The 24682-nt window shown below is 47.1% G+C and overlaps 1 protein-coding gene across 2 annotated transcripts in view; it reads right to left on the bottom strand.

The window, feature by feature from the left end:
- RAB44 (RAB44, member RAS oncogene family) overlaps nt 1-20847 on the bottom strand; it is a 32274-nt gene extending 11427 nt beyond the window's left edge. For both annotated transcript variants that reach the window (XM_004740041.3, XM_013062947.2), the window contains exons 1-8: nt 20748-20847; nt 15741-15958; nt 6279-6390; nt 5128-5302; nt 3707-3853; nt 2959-3049; nt 2527-2622; nt 435-649 (exon numbers count right to left, since the gene is read on the bottom strand). In XM_004740041.3, the coding sequence (XP_004740098.1) occupies nt 435-649; nt 2527-2622; nt 2959-3049; nt 3707-3853; nt 5128-5302; nt 6279-6390; nt 15741-15947 (1043 nt within the window). In that variant the 5' untranslated portion in view covers nt 15948-15958; nt 20748-20847. The remainder of the gene's footprint in view (nt 1-434; nt 650-2526; nt 2623-2958; nt 3050-3706; nt 3854-5127; nt 5303-6278; nt 6391-15740; nt 15959-20747) is intronic.
- Nucleotides 20848-24682: the final 3835 nt, after the last annotated feature.

Genomic DNA, 24682 nt, shown 5'->3' with positions numbered 1-24682 from the left:
CAGTCCTTCTCACCCCACATGCACCCCCATTCCTCCCCCTTCATCTTTCAGGACCTATATGAAGCTTCACCTCCTCCAGGAAGACTTCCCTGACCATTCTGGTTCATCCCACTCCTCTGAGCTGTAACAGGTAGAGTGAGGGCCTGCCTGGGATCCGTTGCTATACTAGCCCCTGTACATGTGCGCGCGCTTGTGTGTGTGTGTCTGTGTATGTGTATGTTTGAATCCCAAATGTATGACCTTGGGCACATGACGACCTTTCCCCCCTCTCTGTGCCTTAGTTTCCTTGTCTGAGAAGTGGCCCTGAGCATGTCAGCCTAGCAGGATTGTAGTGAGGTTTAAGGAGGGAAACTCTAGGTGTGTTCTGGGTCCAGACCAGAGCCTCAGAGAACTCAAAGCCTCCCTCCTCCCTTTTGGGAAGCCCTGGTCCCCACCTGAGTCCAGGGGTGGCAGTTCCTTGCCTTGGTTCCTCCTCCAGCTGCCAGTACGCATGGCCCCTGGTGGCACTCAAATGGCCCCTGGTCACCCGCAGCTGTCCCTGCACCTCCTCCAGCCGTCCAGCAAGGTCTCGCTCAGCCTCCCGCAGCTGCTGGTTCTCTGAGCTGGCCTCCCGGTGGGTGCTGCTGAGGCGGTTCAGCTGGGCCTCCAGCTGAGGGAGGGGGGAGCATGAGGGGGAGGGAAGCCCAGATGTCTTCCAGGGCAACCAGCCCCCGAAGGCCACCATGGGGCCTCAACTCCAGGCTCCTGGAGACCTAGCTTCAACAAAGCATTGTGGTGGGGGGGGGGGTACCCCTTGTGGCCTAATTAGCTCCATTAGCTCCCATCTGGGAGAAATATTTGAATGGAAGGAACTGAGTCAGACACACAGACATCCAGCCCCACAAGGGCCCCACAGGTAGATGGGATCACACCCTCCTCTGCTCAGAGCTCTGCAAAGAGGGCTCGTCTCGGAACCCCATCTGGTCCACAGGCACAGGACTCGGAGACAGAACATGGCTTGAACACTCAGAAGGGAAAGTAAAGCCTCACAGTGGCATCCAGTGCCCTGTTCAGTCCTTCACACCCCAGGAGGTGTCTCTGCCCTCCTCTCCCACTCCTCTCCTCCCCCTCCGTCTTCTCCAGCCCACGAGTCTCCTCGTTGCTCCTGGAACTTTCATGGCACACCCCCACCTCAGGGCCTTTGCACTCACTGTTCTCTATGCCTGGACTGCCCTTCCCCAGGTATCACATAGCCCACCCCTCATCTCCTTCAAGCCTTTACTTCAATATCAGCAACTCAGTGAGGCCTTCTTGGATTCCCCTGTCAAAACCCTCTACACCCTGCCCTGCTTCCCCTCACTCTCCTTAGCATCTTCACTCGCCAGCATGTTCTAGATTTTACTCATTTACTTTGTTTATCATCCATCTTCCTGACTAAGTCTATAACTCTGTGGGCCAGGGTTTGTGTCATGTTCCTCAGGACCTAGAAAAGTGCCAGGCACTAGTAGGCACACTATTCATAATCACTGGGCGAAGGAATGAATAACTTCAGGAGAGAGGCTTCACGTCTGCGGGGACCGAACAAAATGGCCCCATGTAGAAAGTCCAGTCTCCTCCCTTGGTTGATGGGGCCAGCCTCCATTTCTGAGGAGAAGCTGTGGCATAGGCATCTGGAAATCAGCCCATGATGGGAAGCTGTGACCTGCTGGCAGAGCCTGGCAAGGCAATGGTAGAAAAGGCTCTGGGCACCTTGTCCAATGCTAAAGGAAAGCTGATTGACTTGGTCCCATCAGATGGTGATTTTACTAAAGTCAGTGGTCTGGGAGTTGAGAAAGGAAGAAGGAAGAGATGGTGGGGCAGGTCTCAGATGCAAAGACTTAGCCACAATGCCAACTGGCAGTGACTATGGGCTACAAGATCTGGGGTTTCGGGACAATAGGGAGCTAGGTCAAATTCAGAGACAGTACAAATTGTGATGCATAAAGCACCTACTGTGTGCCAGGCGCTGTGCTAGGCCCTCACACAGGGTATCTCTAGTCGTCCCAGCAGCCTTCTAGGGCAAGGGTTCTGATATCCAATTCTCTGATGAGGAAACCAAGGCTCAGAGACCTTAAAAACCTGCCCCAGGTCACTCAGTTGACATTGGAGACAAGAGTTGACCACCACCTTCACCCTAAGCCTCTCCGACCCTAGAACCTCACATTGGCCCAGTGCCTTTCTGTTTCCAAGTGCTTTTCCCTTTATTAGCTCATTTGACACAACTAGCCTAGGAGAGGCTGTAGATGTAGCTCATCCCATTTTACAGATAAAGAAACTAAGGCCAAGATGAGCCAAGTTATTGCCTCAGATCTGCATGGCTCTTAATTGGAACAGCAGGGATTTGAACCTGGACCTTTCCAGTGGCCCCTCTGCACTACCTCGCCTCATCTCAGAGAACGGGGCTACTCTCCTATGGGAGTCCAACCGCTCCCCTCAGAATTCTCAGAAGATGGGTGTCAGACTGTGACTCCTCAGAGACTGGGCTCCCAGGTGAGCGCTGTCACTCACCTCCCTCTGGCCTTCCGTCAGCCGTTGAAATTCACGCTCCTTGGCCTCCAAGACCTCCTGCATCTGAGAGCTGATGGCCAGGCCCCGGGAGTCGCTCTGGGGAGCAGAGAGATTTCAGCCCCCGCGCTGCTGCTTCTGAGTCCCAGCAGAGCCAAGCCAGCCCGCCCCACACTCCACCTCCACCCAGGCCTGGGGTCTGGGGTCCGGGATGTCCTGGCAAGGCCGGATCTCAGGACCACTTCCCTGGTGCAGGCCAAGATGTGGCAACACAGTGGCGGCCTAGAGAGTGAGACCTGGCCCAGCTGGTCGGTGGGGAGACAACCCACTCCCAGCAGCCTCCTGCTGCCCCACACTGGCCAGTGTCCAGCCCCACTACTCAGCCAACAGAGGAGCCAGGGCCAGGGTAGGATTGGGCTGCTGGTGGGGGGTCACCTCAGCCTGCAGATGCTGCTGCTCCCGGTGGATCTGCTGTTCCATCTCCTCATAGAGCTGCTGGACCTCTCGATGGTGGTCAGAGTCCCGCCTGGAAGGGGTGGGGGTGGAGGTGGCCGTTGAGCACCTGGGGACCCTGCTGCTGGCAGGGGTGATTTGGGCTGGGGTTTGGGGTCAATCCTGCTGCTCAACTCACTCTGCCAATGGTCACCCTGCCACCCTGAGAACGGTTATCCCAATAGCAGCCCCTGACTCATACCCCCTTGACATTGGTCACCAGGATCCCACTATGCTGACTCCTGTAACCATCACCAAGACATTTGTTCCCCTGGCCCCTGTCACATGGTCCCCTTTGCCCCATCACTCTGTCCCTACTTCCTGCTGTCTCCATCCCCCACCCCCTAAAACAGACTCTCCCCCCTGGGGCAATGCTCTGTCCACGCCCACCCCAGGGTCACCAGGTGTAATCTACATGAGCAGTGCCCCCTGGGGTGGGTGCCTTGTATGGAGATACACTTGCCATTCCCACTGCCACTCAAGGCCCGGCTCTGTCCTCCTCCACAGGTCTCCTAAGCCATCCCTCCTTCCAGCTCAGCCCTGCCAACCAGCTCCCCAGGTCTGCCTCGGACTCCTGGGCTCCAGGCTTCTGGAGCTGAGGGAATCCCATTCATGCTCAGCTAAAAGGGGAAACAGCACATACTCCATGCCAGACATCAGGTGCCCCGGCTCCTGGCCCAGCCCCACTCACTTCTTTAGGGTCAGCTCCAGAAACTCCTTGTCAGCCCGTGCCTCCTGCAGGCGGCTGCTCATCCTGGCCAGAAAACCCTCCAGGTTGCCTGCCAGCTGGGGCTCCTCCTGCCGCAGCTTCCTCCACAGCTGCCAGAGCTCCTTCTGCCTGGGGAAGGGGGACAGCCAGACCCGAGGTATGAGGTGGGCCCCGGAAGTGGGGTAGAGAGACCTTCTCCACTTTCATGGCAACACTTTGAGAGACATGGGCACCTGGGCCACAAAAATCTGTTTATACTCTGCAAGGTGCAGCTTGAGTGGCCACCTCCTCTAGGAACCTTTCCCAGATGTACCCTCTCCCTTCTTGAACCCCCACAGCACTTTGTTGCTCCGTGATGTGGTGATGAATTATGCCAGGAGGAGGGGTAAAGATTGGGAGCCTGAGCCCAGGATTGCCATTGGCCTTCTCTCTTCTCCCACTCTGCAGCTGTGTGACTTCTGGCAACTCCCGTGCCCTCTCTGGGCTTCTTTGTGCAGTGGGGAGGCGGTCACCTGCTGGGTGAGGTAAGTTCGCTTGAGAATGAGTTGACAGTCCCAGCCTGGGATCTGGCACAAGGCTGACTTTCAATTACTGTTGCTTTCACCTGGATTTAATTAAGTCATGAAGACAGATGCCAGAGGGCTGAGCCAGGGCTAAGCTGCCAAGTAGGTAAATGACTGCCCACCACACCTGTCCCTCCAGCCTGTCCCCTCAGTCCCAGCAGGCGTGTCCTACAACAAACACCAGGCTCCACCCTTTGAGAGCTTGTCCCCGCAGAGCCTGTAGGTACACAGGCAAGGGTGAGTCCCTTGGTGGCTCTAAGAGACCCAGGGGGGCCTGGGAGGTATGGGAGGAGAGGCAGAGTTCCCCCCTCTCTGGGCATGAGTGAACCCCATGAGCCCAGAGCCTGAGACAGCTTGGAGGAAATGTCCTCTGCTCCTCTAAACCTGCCCAACCCAGGGCATTGCTCTACCTGAATCACTCCATCTTTTTTGGTTAAGAAAGGTACCCTAGGGCAGTCGTGTTTTTAAGAATATGAGTACCTTTGTTAGGCTGATACCCCAACCTGCTAATTCTGGGGAGCAATCACATAGGGCAGGACGGACAGGGAAGGCGGGGGAGAGCGAGTAAGGGCAGGAGGGCCTCCTGGAGAGCAGACACTCTCCACACAGGTTCCAGTTAATCCCATAATTGTCCCTACGATCGCACTGCAGCTGGAAGGTTAGGCCACTTGCCCACAGTCACACAGCTAACACGTGGCCAAACCAGGATATGCTCCCAGCTTTATTCGGTGGCCTCCCACCTGGGCACGGGTCCAGGAGAGTCCTCCACCCCACTGCCCGCCCATGGCCCGCCCCTGCCCTCCCACCCCCACATCCCTCCACACACAGTGCTGGCCTTACTCCGGAAGTAAGTGGCCTGCCCCCAGCTGCTGGATGAAGGCAAAGAATGCCTCCTTCTCCTCCGGGTCAGCCTCCTCCAGCCCTGGGAAGCTGGCGGCTGCGGATTCTCTCTTGGAGGACAGTGGCCTCTTTCTGTGGAGCCTGTGGGTGCTCAGGCTGGAGCCAAAGATGTTCTCTGTGGGACAGAGGGGACAAAAGGCAGCAGAGTGGGGTTGGCTTGGCCCCCTGATCTCCCATCTTGTCCAGCTCTGGCCCTCGGGGAAATAATTCTGTGTTGGTCACATAGATAAAGGACCATGTTCATACATTCATCCTATCGCCCCTGGGAATCTATTCAAGGTACACATTCTGCCTATTTTATGAGCTCTAAGTGCAAATTCCTGGCCTCCCTCTCCGTTGTCCCCCAAACTTCTGGAGACTCGGCAGACCCGAGAACTCTGGATGGCTCGGCAGTTTGAGCCTGAACTGTACTTTGCAGGGTCTTGGCAAGGACATCGCACCTTCCCCAAATTGAGAAGATTAGTGGAAATATTGTGCCCTGCTGACCTTGGTCTTTTTAGGTCCTTTGGGGCCTTGTTGAGAAGCAGGTGTTGGGAATAGCCCTCCCCAAAGTGGGGCCTAGAGCCTAGGAAGCCCCTAACCACTATATATCACCCTTCGCTTCTTCCCGGGGCCTGCAATTCCCTTCACTAAAGCCAGAATGTGACCTTTCTCAGGCAGAAACAAGGCATGTGGGCTTGCTTAAGCTCTTGCTCAAGGGAGAAACTTTTGTTGGGGAGAAGACAAGTGAGGCATCAGAAAGTAAGCCTGGAGGCCTCCTTGGAGAAGGGGGATGCTAATAGGACCCCCTCTGCCCCAACCCCCAGCCAATGAACTGCTCTTGCTCATTGGAAAGGAAGTAAGTGGGTCTCCTGGGCTAGAGTCTTAAGGCCCAGCCTGGTCTTAAACCAACTGCCTGCCCACGCAGGCTTAGATTCTCATCACCAGTATAAACCATACCACCATACATGCCCTGAATGGCTCTTGGGGGTGTTGTGGAGGAACCCTGTTGCATTTCCTGTCAGCCCAGCCTCCCTGAGCCAGGCATGCTGCCTGCGATGTCTGTCTGGCTGGGTAGAAAGCTCCCAGAGGCCCTCCCAGGACAAACATACTGAGCCCAGAGCTGAATTCCTCCAGGGAGAGGCGTCCCTTCTGCTCCACATCCACCCAGTCAAAGATCATTTCCAGCTTCTCCTCACTGCCCAGGAAGCTGAACTTGGCCACCTGCAAGGAAGAGGTAAATTGGCACTATTCCCACTGGGGAAGACCCTGGGGGTCATCTTCCAAAAAAGAGAGGGGTTCAGATACGCCTACCTCCCCTCTCCCCAGTTTTGGAGTCCCAGCCCCAAGCCGACCCAGGACCTACACTGGAGGCTCTGGAACCCTACCCAAGATGGCCCTCTCAGCAGGATCCTAAACTCCCTCCATGCCTTTCCCCTTCCTCCATCCAACACCAAAACTTACCTGTTCTGAGTCTCATCCCTTTAGGATCCTAATAAAGTAGCTAATCCTCCCCAGAATGTGTTTATCAGTATCCCCCCCCAAATTATCTGAAATTTGAAAATAAGTCCAAAAGGTGGACAGCACGTTCTTTCAGCATTCCACAGGGACAAAGGCCACCCATGCATCTCCTAAGCCATAGGAATGTACTTCATTTCATCCCCTGGGACACACTGGAAGTCCCAGACTAAATGAAGTCACCTATTAACTTGTAGATTTTGTCCAGGAGAGATGTAAATAATTTTTGTCTACTGGAACAGATAACCTCATAGATTTATGGTCTGTTGGACATTAACAGGCTTTGAAAACTCTAACTCAGCAATCTTGTCCTAAACACTTCTTTGATATCCAGTTGTGTGTTTTTTTCTTTCAACCATTCATGACATCTCTCATTAATTAAGAGCTAAATAAAATCTTTGAGTGGGATTTATTTTATTTTTGCCCAAGAGTCATGATTTTCTCTCTCTCTTTGTTTTTAAGATTTTATTTGTTTATTTGACAGACAGAGATCACAAGTAGGCAGAGAGGCAGGCAGAGAGAGAAGGGGAAGCAGGCTCTCTGCTGAGCAGAGAACCCAATGTGGGGTTCGATCCCACAACCCTGGGATCATGACCTGAGCCAAAGGCAGAGGCTTTAACCCATTGAGGCACCCAGGCACCCCTGATTTTACCTTCTTGAAAATTATACTTTAAGAGTTTTGGTGGGGCGCCTGAGTGGTTCAGTCAGTGAAGCATCAGCCTTCTGCTCAGGTCATGATACTGGGGTCCTGGGATCGAGCCCTGCCTTGGGCTCCCTGCTGAGCAGGGAGTTTGCTTCTTCTTCTCCCTCTGACCCTCTCCCCTGCTCTGCTCTCACTGGTGCTCTCTTCTTCTGTCAAATAAATAAATTAAATCTTTTAAAAAAGAGTTTTTGGGGTGCCTGTGTGGCTCAATCGGTTAAGCGGCTGCCTTCAGCTGAGGTCATGATCCCAGGATCCTGGGATGGAGCCCCACGTCAGGCTCCCTGCTCAGCAGAAAGCCTGCTTCCCCCTCTACCTCTGCCTTCCTCTCTGCCTACTTGTGCTCTCTCTTTCTCTCTCTCTCTATCCCTCTGTCAAATAAATAAACAAAATCTTAAAAAAAAAAAAAAGGAGTTTTGGAGGTTCCGTAAAGATGCCCCACTAAACTCGGCCATCAGAACCAAATAACATGGATACTGAAGAAGGGCCCCTCGTGGGCTTCAGGAAACCCAAGCCCTTCCTCCCTTGGCTCTTGGGGAGAATCCCATGTGTGATAGAATTTTGGGTTTGCTGTTTCTTTTTGTTGTTCTTGTCTGCCTTTTTTTCCTTGCTGATACTGTTTTCATTTTTGGTGACAGTAATGGTGGGGAATTTAACTTTATGGACTGGCCATTGGTGGTCCTTGTGGGATGCACGATAGAGACCTAATGTCTTTTGGTTGAGAAGCAACAGAAACTCTGATTTGCTGATCTTTGTTGATGTTTAAATGATTGTGCAAGGCAAAGCAGAGACTCATGACTTAAGGAGATATCTGCATACCCAAGTTCATAGCAGCACTATTCACAGTAGCCAAATGATGAAAGCAACCTGAATATCCACTGAAGGATGAACGGAAAGACAAAATGTGGTCTACATATACAGTGGAATATTTTGTTCAGCCTTAAAAAGGAAGGAAATTCTGACTCCTGTTACAGCATGAATGAGCATCAAGGACATCATGCTAAGTAGACATCATGCTAAGTAAAGAAGCTGGTCACAAAAAGACAAATATATTTTCCCACTTAGACAAGGGACTAGAGTGGTCAAATTCATAGAGAGAGAAAGGAGAATGGGGGTTTCTGGGGGATGGGGAGAAAGGAGAATGGGAGTTATTGTTTAATTGGGACAGAGATGGGGAAGATGAAGAAGATCTGGAAATGGTGGTGGTGATGCTTGCACAATATTGTAAAATATACCTAATGCCTCTGAACTCTACACATAAAAATGTTTAAGATGGCAAATTTTGTGTTATGTATGTTTTATGACAATTTTTTAAAAATATTTATTTATTTATTTGAGACTAGAGGGGGGGAGAGCACAAGCCGGAGGTAGGGGCAGAAGTAGAGGGGTAAGCAAACTCCCTGCTGAGCAGGGAGCCTGATGCAGGGTTCGATCCTGGGACCCTGGGATCATGACCACAGCCGAAGGCAGATGCTTAAGCGACTGAGCCATCCAGGTGTCCCTTTTATGACAATTTTTTTTAAAAACTTGTGCAAGGGATATGTGTGACTGTAAAATGTTGTGTTATGTCTGTTTGTGAGCTTGGCTAAGTCTACTAAAATGCTTGAATGACACAGACAGTGCTCTCTTGTATCCCAGCTCTTTCTGTGAAATAGAGATTGGTTACTTTGTTTGAAAGTTACAATCACTACAGATGTTTGAGACTATACTAGGACCAACCTGGACGGAGAGATACAGCAAAGAAAATGGGATACATTTTGACTTTCCAAAGAATAAGGAGGTGGTTTTGTCTTAAGTGTCTATTCCAGAACATGAAAAGGGATGAAAATGAAAATCTGAGTTGGATAGAGACCGTTGAGGAGGGTTTGCTGAAAGGGAATCTTAGTTGCCTTGATTTATAAGACCTAAATCTGAAAATAAGCTGTGAAACATGTTAACATTTTATCAAGTGCCAAATTTGGCTCGGCTTTGATGGTTTTAAATAATTTTTTTAAATTGTGAAAGTTTTACTGCCGTGTGTTATATTAATGCAAAACTAGATTTTTAGCTCTATCTCTATTAAAATGATAAATTGATCATAGAGCTCTTAGCAAGAGTTAAAAAGAAGCTACTGTTTATCTTCTGTAAATTGCCTGCCCAAAAAAATGATTCCCTATGTCAACAGAGTAAATTTCTCTACTTTATTCTGGCTTGATCATGTTTTCAAGTAAAAAAAAAAAAATGAGAATAAAAAATTGAAGTCACCTCTCTTATAAAAGAGCTAAATATTCTTGCAATCATGTTACCTTCTTCGATGTTTATCTCAAAATATTTTATTTTATTGTCATTTTGATTCAACAGGTAGCCAAGTACTATTTCTCAGATTCCTATGATCCTATCTTAATCCAGTGGCCAAAATGTTCTCTGATAGCTCTTCTGATTTTGCTTTCCCAATATAAGATCCTAAATCTAGAAAAAAAAATTTAGGATATCCTCTGTATCTATTAAATACTTCACCACTTATAAGAGCAGGATGGGCAATAAATAACAAGTGTTGGTGGTGAGGATGTGGAGAAAAGGGAACACTCGTGCTCTGTTGGTGGGAATGTAAACTGGTGCAGTCACTCTGGAAAACAGTATGGTGGTTGCTCGAAAAATTAAAAATAGAACTACCCTTGGGAATCCAGCAATCCCACTCCTAAATATGTACCCAAAGATAACAAAAATGCTAATAAGAAAAGATATCTGTACTGCCATGTTCACTGCAGCATTATTTACAATAATAGCTAAAGCACAGAAAGAACCTAAATGTTCATAGAAGGGTGAATGGATAAAGATAAGGCATATATACAGGATGGAAGCTTACTCAGCCTATTGAAGAATGAAATCTTACCATTTGCAACAACATGGACGGACCTTGAGGGCACTGTGCTAAGTGAATTATACCAGACAGAAAAAGATAAAAACTGAATGAACTCACTTATATGTGGAATCTAAAACCAACCAACCAACCAACAAATAAACCAAAGAACAGAGCTCATGAATACAGAGAACACATTGGGCAATCCCTGAAGCGGATGGGGGGGGTTGTCAAAAAAGTACAATTTCCAGTTATAAAATGAATATGTCATGGGAATGTAATGTACAGCATGGTGACAATCGTTAATAATACTGAACTGCATCTTTGAAAGTAGGAGAGTAGATCTTGAAAGCTCTCATCACAAGAAAAGAAATTTTGTAACTGTATGGTGAAGGCTGTTAACTAGACTTATTGTGGTGATCGTTTTGCAGCAGGGACAGATATCAAATCATTACACTGTATACCTAAAGCTAATATTATATTATATCAATTATTATATCATTATATCATTATCATATTATATCATATCATTATCATATTATATCAATTATGCCTCAATAAAAATATGTGAAAAAATAATTTTCAAAAATTATAAGGAAATTCTTCAAATCCCCGATGCTGAAATATTTTTAATGTTCTTTTGGGTAATATAGATAACTTACAACATATTTTAAAAGCTCATTAAGTTTGATTAATACGATAAAAGGATTAAATAACGTGTTATGTTTAACACCCGCTTCTAAAAGATAATGAGCTGATTATTATCGCTAAAGATAAATCTTGCTGTATTTGTTGCATGTAGATGAAAATAAAAACTGAGGGTTTAACCTGTAACAAAATCTAATGTTATATATGGCTTGGGTTAGGAGGGTGGAGGTTAAATTTATATGTATATTCACACACACACACACACACATAAATATATATAAAGTATATATACATATAAAGTATATATATGTACTTTTAAAAAAGATTTTATTTATTTATTTGACAGATAGAGATCACAAGTAGGCAGAGAGGCAGACAGAGAGAGAGAGAGGAGGAAGCAGGCTCCCTGATGAGCGGAGAGAGCCCGACACGGGGCTTGATCCCAGGACCCGGAGATCATGATCTGAGCCGAAGGCAGAGGCTTTAACCCACTGAGCCACCCAGGTGCCCCTATATATGTACTTTTAAATATATATACTTAAAAACTAAATATAAATATAAAATTTAATAAAACAAAATAAATTTAATAAATAAAAATAAAATTTAAAAAATGTAACCTCATATTTTTACATATGTATATTTATATACATATGATATATATGGCTTGGGTTAAAAAAAACATCATGGGAAGAACCGTCAAATCAGAAGAGATGTTCAGGCTTTCCTAGGCTAAGTTTCCATAGATAAAATGGGATTCATATAAATATTTCAGAAACTGCATGCTTTATGGGAAGGCCTGGAGTTTGCTCAGTGTGTTTGCTGATCCATGATATGTGCTTATCTTCAGGCGAAACACTAATCAAACCCTACGAAATAGTTTTGTGCTGTGTCCCAACAGAGAACTTCACTCTCTTCCACTCTGATATTATTAGCGATGTAATAAATAACCAAAGCTTTTCAGTCTCATTAGCAAAAACGTTTCCTATCCAGGAAGGACTATGAACATTTAGGTTCTTTCTGTGCTTTAGCTATTATTGTAAATAATGCTGCAGTGAACATGGCAGTACAGATATCTTTTCTTATTAGCATTTTTGTTATCTTCGGGTAAATATTTAGGAGTGGGATTGCTAGATTCCCGAGGGTAGAACTATTTTTAATTTTTCGAGCAACCACCATACTGTTTTCCAGAGAGACTGCACCAATTTACATTCCCACCAACAGAGCACGAGTGTTCCCTTTTCTCCACATCCTCACCACCAACACTAGTTATTTCTCCTTTCCTACGTTGGCCTGAAGTCTCAGTTGAGAGCTGCAGGCCACCAGGGATAGACCCAACACCTTGCGGAAAAGGACTGGACCCAGTTCTGTGAGCTACTGATGCTTCCCTTGGATACAAGGATTCTGAGCTGATGTTAGTGGACCTTCAGCCAAGCTAGCAGACTGACAATTTCCAGGACTCTTGAGTCCAGAAACGGCCAGCTCATTCAATATCAAGCAGAACAGGAATGAATGACATAGAAATGAATGAATGGTTCAAGGAAATGGAGTTGTGGTTATTTGTCAGGGATAGAACTGGTACTGTTTTTTATCATTCTATCTTTATGGATCAAAGAGGCAGTTTTTTCTCTGTCTTTTTGGGCCATCTCTAACCTTCAGTCTGGTAGTTGACTGCTTTTGTAAACTGAAGTTAAACATTGTAAATGTTATCTGAATCTCACTGACCCACTCTTGATTCAGAAACTGACACTTCCTGGGCCTCCTGACTTTCCATGGCGATAAAATTATTGATTCAATAAGAATCTGTCCTTTTTTTTTTTTTTTTTTTTTTGCTGGGATATAGTTGGATGAATCAATTGTGTAACTAGAGTGTCACATTGAAGAATGATTCTCATTTAATCAGATGTGACAAGTCTGCTGTAAGGAACAGACATGGAGTCAATGTCTGCAAAACCCTCCCAGCAGGGTTGATGGTTTTAAATAAGATTTTATTTATCCCAGCAGCCTGGCACAGAAGGTCGGGAAATAAGTATAAAATTGACAAGGAAGGCTGCTTCCAGGCAGGAAGAGGGACCTTAGAAAAATTGGGACTCTCAAGAAGAAAGGAAACCCCTTGCATTTATAGGGGCTGCAGGTGAAAGTTGAAGAGAGTCTTGGGTTTAGTTTCCTGTCCTGTGGATAGAAATAGGGTGGCCAGCTGGACCCAGTCTGCCCCAGATGTTCCCGGTTTTAACACTGAAAGTTCCACATCCCAGGCATCCCTCCAGCCCTAGACAAAGTGGAACAGACATTCACTCTAGGTAGAAGAGCAAATACCAGAGGTTTTTAAGCTAAGATTCTGTATGAAAACTTAGGGACAGAAACTAAAATGACTTCATACTTTCAAAGTCTAGATTTGTAGAGCAAGCTCAAGGATGCTGAGCTGATGGAAATAGGGGGAATGAGAATAGGCTTTTTTATATCAGGAGATTATTTATCATCACAGAAAATTATCTGAATAATTGGAAACTGGGAAACTGGGCCAAAAGGTAGAGAGCATGTCCTTTCAAGCATTGTCAAGGCTAGAGGAATGCACTCAGTCCATCTCATTGTTTATCTTTAATTAAAAGTCCCAGACTTGCTGAAGTTACTTGTTAACTTGCAGATTTTTGCCTGGGAGAGATGAAAATTTTTGTGTAGGACAACAGATAACCCTAAAGATTTATGGCCTGTTGGACATCAGCCATGTTAAAAATTGAACTCAGCAATCTTATCCTAACAGTTTCCTGTCAAATTGCCTTTAAATACTATAGCCTCGCTTCTCACATGCTAGTTTTTGGGCCAATTGTAACATCTTATTGGTTCCTTCATTAATTAGTAATAAAAATTAATTAGATAAAACCTTTGGTAAATGTTGATTTTGTACTTACTTGATTTTATATTTACCTTTTTTACCCTTTTGAAAATTATATATAGGGATGCCTGCAGGGTTCAGTTGGCTACTGTATCTGCCTTCAGCTCAGGTCATGATCTCAGGGTCCAGTCCCTACATCGGGTTCCTCACTCAGCAGGCAATTTGCTTCTGCCTCAGCCTGCTGCTCCCTCTGCTCAAGGGAGTTGGTGAAGGCCCCTCTGAGAAAGTCATTCTTTTCTATCTATTTATTTTTAAGTAATCTCTATGCCCAACATAGGACATGAACTCATGATCCCTGAAATAAAGAGGCACATGCTCCACCGTCAGGCACCCCTGAAAATTCTATTTCAACAACATCCATTGGTTCCTTGTTGTGGCCCCGAGGACAGACCACAGGAAAACTCAGTTCTGATGGGGGCAGGACAAAGTCTGGAGCATGGAGCAGTATCCAGAGGAGACAGTAGGCCTGAGAAGACTCCAGCAACCCACATAGACCCTTTTGCAGAGAATAAGGAAAAACCAAAGAAAAATTGGTCAGTGTTGGTCTGGGCCAGAGCCTAAGACTCCTTATAGGGACCAACCATGGCTGGTCTTGTCATTGATGTTTCTAGTCATTGACATGGTTTGATTTCCAGGACTGTGCTCCCCAGGATAAACTTCCCTGCTCCATAGGCAAGTTCCTTCTTTGACTTGAAGTCCTTTCCTTTGTTAAAATGCAAATGTTTCTGAAAGAGCAGAACACATACTGCCTTATCAGCCATTTACATATTAGTATAAACAAATTCCTCAACTTATCTGAGGACAAATTTTATGACATTTATTGATTTGCCTCAGAAAACATATGTGCTTGTCATTTAACACAAAGAATATTCCTTTGCAGAGGAGCATAAACACCTAGTATGCAAACTATGCTTTTTGCCTACTGACCTTTATATTTTTTAAAATTAATTAATTAATGGGTGTTATTGTTTTTTTCAGAGAGGTAGAGAGAATGAGGCGGAGCAGAGAGAAAGAGGGAGAGAGAATTTTAAGCAGACTCCACGTTCAGCACAGAGCCCAATATGGGGTTTGATCTCACAACCCTGAGGTCATGACATGAGCTGAAACCAAAAGTCAGGTGCTTAACCCACTGAGCCACCCTGGTGCCCCTAATTAATTAAATTTTAATTGAAGTATCATTGACACACAGTATTACATTAGTTCCAGGTGTACAACATAGTCATCTGACAAGTCTGTATGTTACATTGTGCTCACAAGCGAAGCTCCCACCATACAACACTGCTACAGTATCCTTGACTATATTCCTTGTACTGTATCTTTCATCCCCATGACTTACTCATTCCACGACTAAAAGTCTGTGTCCCCCACTTCACCTATTTTGCCTGTCCTTCCACTCACCTTCCTCAGGCAACCCCCTGTTCTCTGCATTTATGGGTCTGTTTCTGCCTTTGGTTTGTTCATTTGTTTTTTGATTCTGCATCTGAGTGAAATCATACAGCATTGGCTTTCTCTGTCTGACTCATTTCACTGAGCATAATACCCTCTAGGTCCATCCATGTTGTCACAAAATAGAAGATCTCATTCTTTTTTGTGGCTGAGGAATATTCCATTGTGTATATATGCCACATCTTCCTTATTCATTTATGGACACTATGTTGCTTCCATATCTTAGCTATTGTAAATAACACAGCAATGAACAAAGGGCTGCATATATCTTTTTGAATTACTGTTTTTGTTTCCTTTGGGTACATCCCCAGTATGGTATTTCCATTTCAGATTTTCTGAGGAACCTCTATACTTTTGCCACAGTGGCTTTACCAGTCTGCATTCTCATGAACGGTGCATGGGAGTTCCTCTTTGAGAGCAAATTTTGGATGGGAGAAAGGGGGAAGAGCAGGCCTCCCCTGCTTTATGGGATAGGAAGTCTCAGGAGGCCACCAAAAAGGGATTTAGGGGAAGAGCTGGGGACTCCGACTCACCGCCAGGTCCTCACGGGTGACGAAGCCCCTCTCCTTGGCCCCACAGTCCTGGAAGAAATGCTGCAGCTCAGCAGCCACCAGGGAGGACAAGGACTCCGGTTCTGAGGTCATGGGGGCATCCTGGCCGTCAGCTGGTTCTCGCATCTGCCGCCGGCGGCTGGAGCCTAGCTTGCGGCCCTTTCGGGGCACTCTCTCTCCACTCTCCATCCTCTTTTGGCCTGGGGACAGAGGAATAGTGAGGGGTTGTGGGGTGCTGCACACAGTTACTCTGCTGAAAACCCTCCCAGGTCTCCTGGAGAAAACACACCATGGCTGATGAGCTGCTTGGACCCCAGCTGGCCTCTCGTACCTCGTGACACTCTCCCACCTTCTGGCCTCCAGCATGAGGCCTTTGTCCTTTCTGTTCCATCTGCCTGGAATGCTTTTCCTTCAAGCTATCCACGTGCCCTCCTCTCTTTTAGATCTTTGCTCATCAAAAGTCTTCCTTGGCCGTTATATGAAAGAGCCCTGTGCAGGATCGGTTCTGTTTTGAGATGAGGATGGGGACACAGGGTTGTCCAGGGTCTCACTGTCCAAGCTGTCTCTCTTGCCACTCCTCCAGCTCATTCCCTCACATCTCACCTTGGAGGATCCCTCCACCGCTGCCTCCCCGCCTGACCTCCAATCCTCTTTTTCTCAACACCGTCTGACTGCTCCTTGGACACACGCAGGAGGCAACCAGTAGGTCTTATGGCCTTGCCCCTGCTTTACCCTGCTCCCTCCCACACCCTCGAAGTCCATCAAGCCTGCTGAACCACTTCCATTCCTGGAATATCAGATCCTCTCTTACTTTGCTCCCTTTGCCCCATCTTCCCTGACTCTCTTATCTCCCCACCCAGCTGATGCCTCTTCCTCCCTCACCTAAGAGGCCACCTTCTCCAAGAAGCCTTCCCTGCAGCCATCCCCATGCTTCAAGCACGGTTCAGTACCCACTAGACTGTGGCCCCATGATGCTCTGGGCTCCCCCTAAGGATGTCACTGTGCGGCTTAGTCTCCGTTGCTCCCCACTCCTTAGCACACAGTAGGCGCTCACGTAAGCGTTGTCCAATTCACTAATTGGGGTCCTCCCAACTATCACGGAAAGTCTTAGGTTGGTCTATTGATAAGGATTCTGACGGATAAGGATTTGTCTAGGTGAGACCCCCAAGGACAGAACAAAGGGAGGCTGGAGGCTGGAAGAGGTACTCTCTGGGCCTGCCCTGGGGTGGGGGAGGGGAATAAATGGGGAAGGGGTGGCACCTACAACAGTGGGCAGTGGGAGGGGCCTGATGTGCCCATGGACAGGCAGCTTCCAGCATGGCCCAGGGCGGGAGCCAAGCCCTAAAGAAGGCAGGGAGGATTTAAAAGCAGTGAACAACTTGCACAAAGGAACATGTGCGGCATGAGGCAGCAAGAACAAGAAGACCCCTCCTGGCTTTCTCTGCTGAGGTGAAAGGTCACAGACAGGCTGACTGGGAGGGATGATGGGCTTCTCCCTGGGCTCTGGCACCACTGGTCCAGCCTCCCCTGGGGCACAGGCTGCACAGGACTTGACTAAAGCAATCCCTCAGCCTGTGGAGACCCCCCCAAGCTTTAAAGTGAAGTCGAGTCTCTCTCTCTTTCTCTCTACCAGTCTTTCTCTCTGGTTCTTCCTGGGTGTTTGATCTCTCCATCTGTTTCTCTCCAACTTGCTATCTCTGTTTCTCTTGGAGCCTTCCAAGTCTGTTTCAGATGCAGGGTTTTTTTTTTTTGTTTCAAGTATTCATTTATTTGTTTATTTGAGAGAGATACAACACCCAGGCAGGGGGAAGGGCAGAGGAAGAGGGAGAAGCAGGCTTCCCACCAAGCAGGGAGCCCAATGCGGGACTTGATCCCAGGACCCCAGAACCATGACCTGAGCCAAAGGTAAATGCTTAATAACTGAACCAGCCAGGCACCCCCAGATGCAGTTTTAAGATCACAGACGAAAACTGAGGAGCCAGATCTGAGGGGCTTTGCAAAAGCCAACTGTGCACCTTTTTTCCTAGCCCAGTGGTTTGGGGTCAGCCGCCATGTGAGTATTTGCACCATGTGAGCCAGCAAACGCTACAAATCAGGGCTTTCTCCCCCAGCAAAAAACAGTTAGCAGTACAGCATACCTCCACCAAAAAGACATTCTTCTGCCCAAACCGTTCCCATGATCTAATATGCGCTTGAGTGACAAGCATTTACTGAGTACCAGCTGAATGCCGGCACGGCAGTGAGCCATCCTGCTATGAGACACTGGTTCCAGTAGATAAATTGGGAAGATGTGTGCCTTCTCCCTGTCAGTCCATCCTGCCATCTTGATTCATGGATGTGGAGAAGGAGGCCCAAGAGAGGAAGGGATTTTCAGTCCCAGTACTCTGTGTCAGACAGACCTCTGCCTCTCCAAGGCCTGCCTCTGGCGAGCTGTGTGAACTTGGGCAAATCACTTAACCTTCCCGCCTCTTGGCTTCCTTATGGGAACGTTGACCTGATATCTACCCCACAGAGTTCCGTGAGGATGGGACCGGATCACTGAAGTTGAAACACCACCTCATATTCCTGGCATGGCCCACCTCCCTTTCCGGCTTTGCTTTCTCTTAGCATGCGTCATGTTCTCAGAGAGTGTGTTATTCCTCTAGCTTGTAAATTTTCCACCACACAGGGTCTGCTGGGTAAAGTTGGCATTCACAATGGTGGTCATCCCATGGCGGGGGCGGGGGGATGGGGCACGTGACATTCCACTGGAGCCTCAGCAAAGCTGAGCTGAGTACTGTGCAGATAAAATTTCCTCCCACTTGACCTGTGAGGAAACCGAGGGAGGCTCAGTAGCAGAACTGGCGTAGGCTCTCCTAAGACCACTTCCTGGAGAGGGACCTCATTGGTGGCCAAAGGCCCCTGTGTGGAATGCGGGACAGAGCATGCGTGGGACGGGGCTTCTGGAGCAGGGTGGAGTGAGCGGGCTTTGCTTGTTGTCGTAAGACTTGGAAACTTGGGGCACCTGGGTGGCTTAGTCAGTGAAGAACCTGCCTTCGATTCAGGTCATGAGCCCGGAGTCCCTGGATCAAGCTCAGCAGGGAGTCTGATTCTCCCTCTCCCTCTTCCCCTCTCCCTGCTTGGGCTTTCAGTATCTCTCTCTCTCTCTCTCTCTCTGTCAGATAAATAAAATCTTTTTAAAAAAGAAAAAGGCTTGGAAACTCAAGTTGCACATGTACTTCCGTTGAAGATAACATACAAGAGGCAGCAAGATAAGATTCTCAGTACAGAAGCTTCTAGAACTGAAGCCCTGGGGGAAGAGTTCATAATTATATTGTGCCATATAACTGAGTCTGCCAGGTTCTCACAAGTAAGGGGAATTAGAATCCTAAAGTACATTCCCTGTGGTCATATCCCAGGATATGGGATGTTCTTGACATGTCTTTCAGGGAGTTCCTGGTCAGGCTGCACCTCCACAGCCCATTTCCAACAGTCTGCTGGCGTTTCATAAGAAAGCAGCACCTTCTGGGGCATCTGGGTGGTTCATTCAGTTAAGCATCCAACTCTTGGTTTCAGCTTAGGTAATGATCTCCAGGTCGTGAGATCGATCCCCATGACAGGCTCTGTGCTCAGCAGGGAATCTTGACATTTTCTCTCTCTCTCCCTCTCCCCCCTCTGTTCCTACCCTGCTCACTCTCTCTCTCTCTCTCCAAGAAAGGAAGGAGGGAAGGAAGGAAAGAAGGGAGGGAGAGAAGGAGGACCTTCTGGACACCTCACTGGCTCCCACCCTTCCACAGCCTTGGCGATCAGTCCTTCTTTCCCTGTAGGGCCACTCAGAGGCACCTCTGCCTGTTAGGAGGCCTGGAGTGTAAAGGCAGCAGGTACCCTACCACCAACACTGCCTCAAAGTGCAAACACCATCAGTCAGGGATAGCAAACTCCCCCTTCACAGCCTTATAGCATACACTAAAAGTAGTCTGTACCTTTTCATGGCCAAGCATGACTACCCAGAGATAGTGGGGACAACTTCAGTCCCTCCTCACATGTGTGTACATGGGTGCGCACACACACACACACACACACACACCTCCTCAGCCAGCTCCCACCACCGTCCACTCCCTCACGGGTCTGACAGGACAATTCCTCACAGGTCGTTCACATGTATGAAGGTCCCTGCCCACTCAGAGCTGCTCAGAACAACACCCACTCAGAGTTGCTCAGAACAACACCCACTCAGAGTTGCTCAGAACAACACCCCTCGGAGCCAGCCCACAAGGGCACCCCCCATCCTCCGCCACATTCCCCTCCCTGGATCAAGGTGGCCTCACACCCTTGAAGTCAAAAGCCCCTGTGACCAGGAACACACATCCCACCCTAAGTCTACCCACCTCTCCCTGCATTCCTTACTCAAGAAAGCATACGAATTTGGGATCCAAACTTGAGAGCAAATAGATCCTACTCCCAGGCAACTGTAGGAATCAGCTCCCTACTGTGGGACTGGGTTAGGGGAGCAGGCACAACAGGCTTGGAGTCAGGGAGTAGAGAGCCCATAAGAAAAATGGGGTAGGGGACAACTCTGCTGGGCTTTCCCCCAATTCCTTCATTGTCTCACCAAAGGGGCAAGGAACTGGGTCTGCTCCTCACTCCACTTACTTTACTAACTGCAAGTAATCGTGATGGTCACTGAACCCAGGTTATCCAAGCTGGTGGGTCTGAGAGACCACCTACTGCCTTGCTCTAGCCTAGTTACCCTCTCTCCTCTCCTAACTCAGTAGAGAAGCCACGGCTCTGAGAAGCCAGGTGACTTGCCCAAGGTCACAGGGCCATTTAAAGTAAGCAATCTATCCCAGTCCCCTGCCCAAGTGCCCTTGTTAGACCAAACTCTTGAGGAAAGTGGGCTCAGACCTTTTCAGCCTTGTCATTGGAGCCACATGCGGACCCAGACCACTCCTCTTCCCATCCTCAACCCCTCCAAAGAAAAGAAGCATTGCAACTCCAGGGGGCTCCCACCTTCAAAGACTCCCAGTCGTGCACACGGTCCTGGCCTCCTGGACCTGGTGATGGGGCAACTGCTGCCCCCAAGAACCCACGAGCTCTGGGACTGTTAACAGTCTTGTCTCTTGCTTAATGGCTCTTTCCGTTCCCCAGCGAGCCAATCTCCTGTGTTATCTATGGGACTTCCTGTAGAAGTGAGCACGGGGTGTCCTTTCATAATCCTGCCTGGTACTCCCCAGTAGGTCCCTCACCCTAGGCTCTTAGAACTGGAGACTGCTGGAAATGAGAGGGAGGCCCTTCTCTAAGGAGAGGCTCTGAAGGGCAAGATGGGCTGGTCAAAGTCACTCAGCTCTCAGTTGCAAAGCCAGAACTTGGACCCGAGTCTCTAGTTGCCAGCGTGATGCAATGCCTTATCCCAGCCAAAGTGTCAATAAGGCACCGTTATGTTTAAAGCTGGGTATATAGACTTTCTTAGGGTCACCTTACACCGTGCCTTCCCTCAGGTCTGCACCCTCAGGTGGCGAGGAAAACCTGGGGAAACTTACATCCAAATCATCTTCTAGAACATAGTCTAACTTAATACCAAAATATGCTAGAAAGCTACAACCATCCGAAGAGAGTGGGACCCTTGCATGAATATATAGGGAAGGATCAATGGCACAGAAGCGACAAGAATAGACTCAAGCACATATGGGAACTTAACATGTGTTAACAGTGGTATTTCAAATCAGCGGATAAAAGATAGTTCATTCAATAAACCATCTGAAGAATTGCAAACAGCAAAGCTGGAGCTCTGACTCTTAAAATAATTCCAGATGGGCTATCAGACGGCTCCCTTGGTCTCAGGGTTGTGAATTTGAGCCTCTCCTCATGTCTAGAGATTACTTAAAAATAAGTAAGATCTTGGGTGCCCAGGTGATTCAGTGTCCAGCTTTTGATTTTGGCTCAGGTCATGATCTCAGGGAGTGAGTTCCAGCCTTGTGCTGGGCTCCGTACTGAGCGGGACCCTGCTTGGGATTCGCTCTTCCTCTCCCTCTGCTCCCACCCCATTTGTGTGGACACTTTCTGCCATAAATAGATAGATAGATAAATACATAAATAAAGTTTTTAGGAAATAGACTTTAAAACTAGATAAGGAGGGGCATCTGGTTGGCTCAGTTGGGTGAGCATCTCCCTCTGGCTCAGGTCTTAATCCCCAGGGTCCTAGGATCAAGCCCCAGGTAAGGCTCCCTGCTCAGCGGGGAGCCTGCTTCTCCCTCTCCCTCTGCCTACTACTCCCCTTGCTTTTGTGCATGCTCTCTTTCTCTGTCAAATAAATAAATAAAATCTTTTTTAGAAACTTAAATAAGAAAATAAAATCTTAAAAAATAAAATAATTCCAGATGGATCAGAAGTTTAAGCATTAAAAACATCATAAAATTTTATGTTTAGGTTTTGTTTCACAATAATGGAGGGGTGGCAGAACAAGTGGGACACAGGTGAAATAAGGCCTTGGCCCCCTGTTCTTATTACTGTTGAAATTGATGAGGTCACTGTTGGTTCATTCTAGTCTCTCTACTCTTGTGTATGTTTGAACAAATGCTGTAAGAAATCAAGGGATAGGGACGATGGGGCAGCTCAGTGGGATAACTGATTTCCTCTCATTTGACTCAGTCTTGCATCCAGGTTCTAATCAGCAAGGAGTCTTCTTTTCTCTTTCTCCCTCTGCCCCTCCCTCTTCCCTGCTCACAAACGTGTTCTCTCTCTCTTTCTAAAAAACACACACACGAAAAAAAACAAACAAACCCAAATCAATCAATCTTTAAAAAAAGAAAGAAAGAAAGAGGAAATCACGGGATAGGAGAGCCTGGGTGGCTAAGTTGGTTGAGTGTCTGACTCTTGGTTTCGGCGCAGGTCGTGATCTCAGGGAGGTGAGAATGAGCCCTGAGTCCAATTCCACAGTCAGTGGGGAGTTGGCTGATTTTCTCTCTCCCTCTCCTTCTGCCCCTCCCCCTGCTCTCTCTCTCTCTGTCAAAATAAGTAAATAAATCGCACGCACGCGCACACACACACACAGAAATCATGGGATAGTTTTTTAAATAATCTTGGGAGCACCTCAATGGCTTAGATGATTAGGCATCTGCCTTCAGCTCAGGTCATGATCCCAGGGTCCTGGGATTGAGCCTCGTGTCAGGCTCGCTGCTTAATGCTGAGCCTGCTTTTCCCTCTCCCTCTCTCTCTGCCCTCCCTTCCATTTGTGCTCTTTGGCTCTGTCTATCTCTCTATCAAGTAAATAAATAAAATCTCTTTGGAAAAAAAAATCTGAGCTCTTTAAAAAAATAAATAAATAAGTAAAATTATCGTGGAGCACTTAAGACCTTCTAGCCTTATCACAAAGAATTAGGAGCCATAAAAGAAATGATTGACACATTTGACTATACAGAAGTTTTTGAGTAAAAAATAAACTACTGAAGGGGTGCCTGGGAGGCGCATTTGGTTAAGCGTCCAGCTCTTGGTTTCAGCTCAGGTGGTGATCTCATGGTCATGGGATGGAGCCTCGAGTCTGGCTCTGTGCTCAGTGAGGAGTCTGCTTGAGATTCTCTCCTCTGCCCCTCCCACTCGTGCTCTCTTTCTCTCTCTCTCTCTCAAATAAATAAATAAATCTTTTAAAATAATAGAAATAAAAAATAAATAAATGAATGGCAAAAAAAGAAGAGTCACCATTGACAAGTCAAAAGGCAAGCAAACAGTGAAAAAAATTCACATGTTCCAGAAAACAAGCCCATTTCTTCCACAGATCATGAATTCCTCAAGATCAATGAAAAAGCAACAGTGCATTAGAGAAATCACCACCATATAAGTAAGCAATTCATGAAAAATAGTATCAACCGCTTTTTAACATGTGAAAAATATCTTCACGTATAATAAAAGAAACAAAAATAAAACTGCAGTGTGATATTTTAAGTTTCCAACTGTCAAAGCAAAAAATTATTGATAGCATGCTGTGTTGTAAAGCATGTAGGAAAACATTTTCACGTGTTGTGGGTAAGAACATAAACTGTGCAGCTTTCCTGAAAAGCAACGTGGTGATATCTGTCCACATTGAAAAGGAGAGAACTTTTTACTCAGCAATTTCACTTTTAGTCATTTGTCCTGCAGGTGATGCCCCAAATGACAACATGACGGGATTTCATGACTGCATTGTCTATAGCGGCAAAGGACTGGAAACAACCTAAATTTCCATCAACGGGGATATGGTTAGAGAAGCTCAAATATGTCCGTATGGGACCTACCATGAGGCTGTGAAGAAAAGGAGGAGAAACATACAGGTGGACCAGTGTGAAGACCTTAAAAATACATTGTTGAATAGAAAAAGCAAGATGCAGGGGCTCCTGGCCGGCTCAACCCGACGGTTAAGCGTCAGACTCTCGGTTTCAGCTGACGTCATGATTCCTGGGTCATAGAATCAGGTCTTATCACGCTCCATGCTTGGTGTGGAGTCTGCCCGAGATTCTTTCCCTCTGCCCCTCCCCCATTCATTCTCTCTTTTTCTCTCTCAAATAAATAAATAAAATCTTTAAAAAAAAAAAAAAAAGGCCAGCTACAGGGGCACCTGGCTGGCTCATTCAGTGGACTGTGGGACTCGATCTCAGGGTTCTAAGTTTGAACCCCACATTGGGTATAGAGATTACGTTAAAAAAAAAAAAACCAAACACAAGGGGCAGAACAGTGAGTCTGGTATGCTTTGCTTGAAGAAAAAAAAAGTGTGTGGATGAAGTTTATGCTCTACAAATACATGTGCTTTCCTATATGGCTGTAAACACATCAAATATTTCTGACAATATATAAGAAAATGGTAGCCTCTGGGCCAGAGAGAAGTGGGATGGAGAAGGAGGGAAATTTATGTTCCACTGTTTATTTTGTACCATCTTAATACATTATCTGCTCAAAAGTAAATTTAAGAATAATGT

This window comes from Mustela putorius, unplaced genomic scaffold (assembly GCF_011764305.1).
Source record: "Mustela putorius furo isolate JIRA1106 unplaced genomic scaffold, ASM1176430v1.1 tig00003983_pilon_pilon_pilon, whole genome shotgun sequence".
In the NCBI taxonomy this organism is placed as follows: domain Eukaryota; kingdom Metazoa; phylum Chordata; class Mammalia; order Carnivora; family Mustelidae; genus Mustela; species Mustela putorius.
The sequence above is the reverse complement of the archived record's forward strand: the minus strand, read 5'-3'. Positions and strand labels throughout refer to the sequence as shown.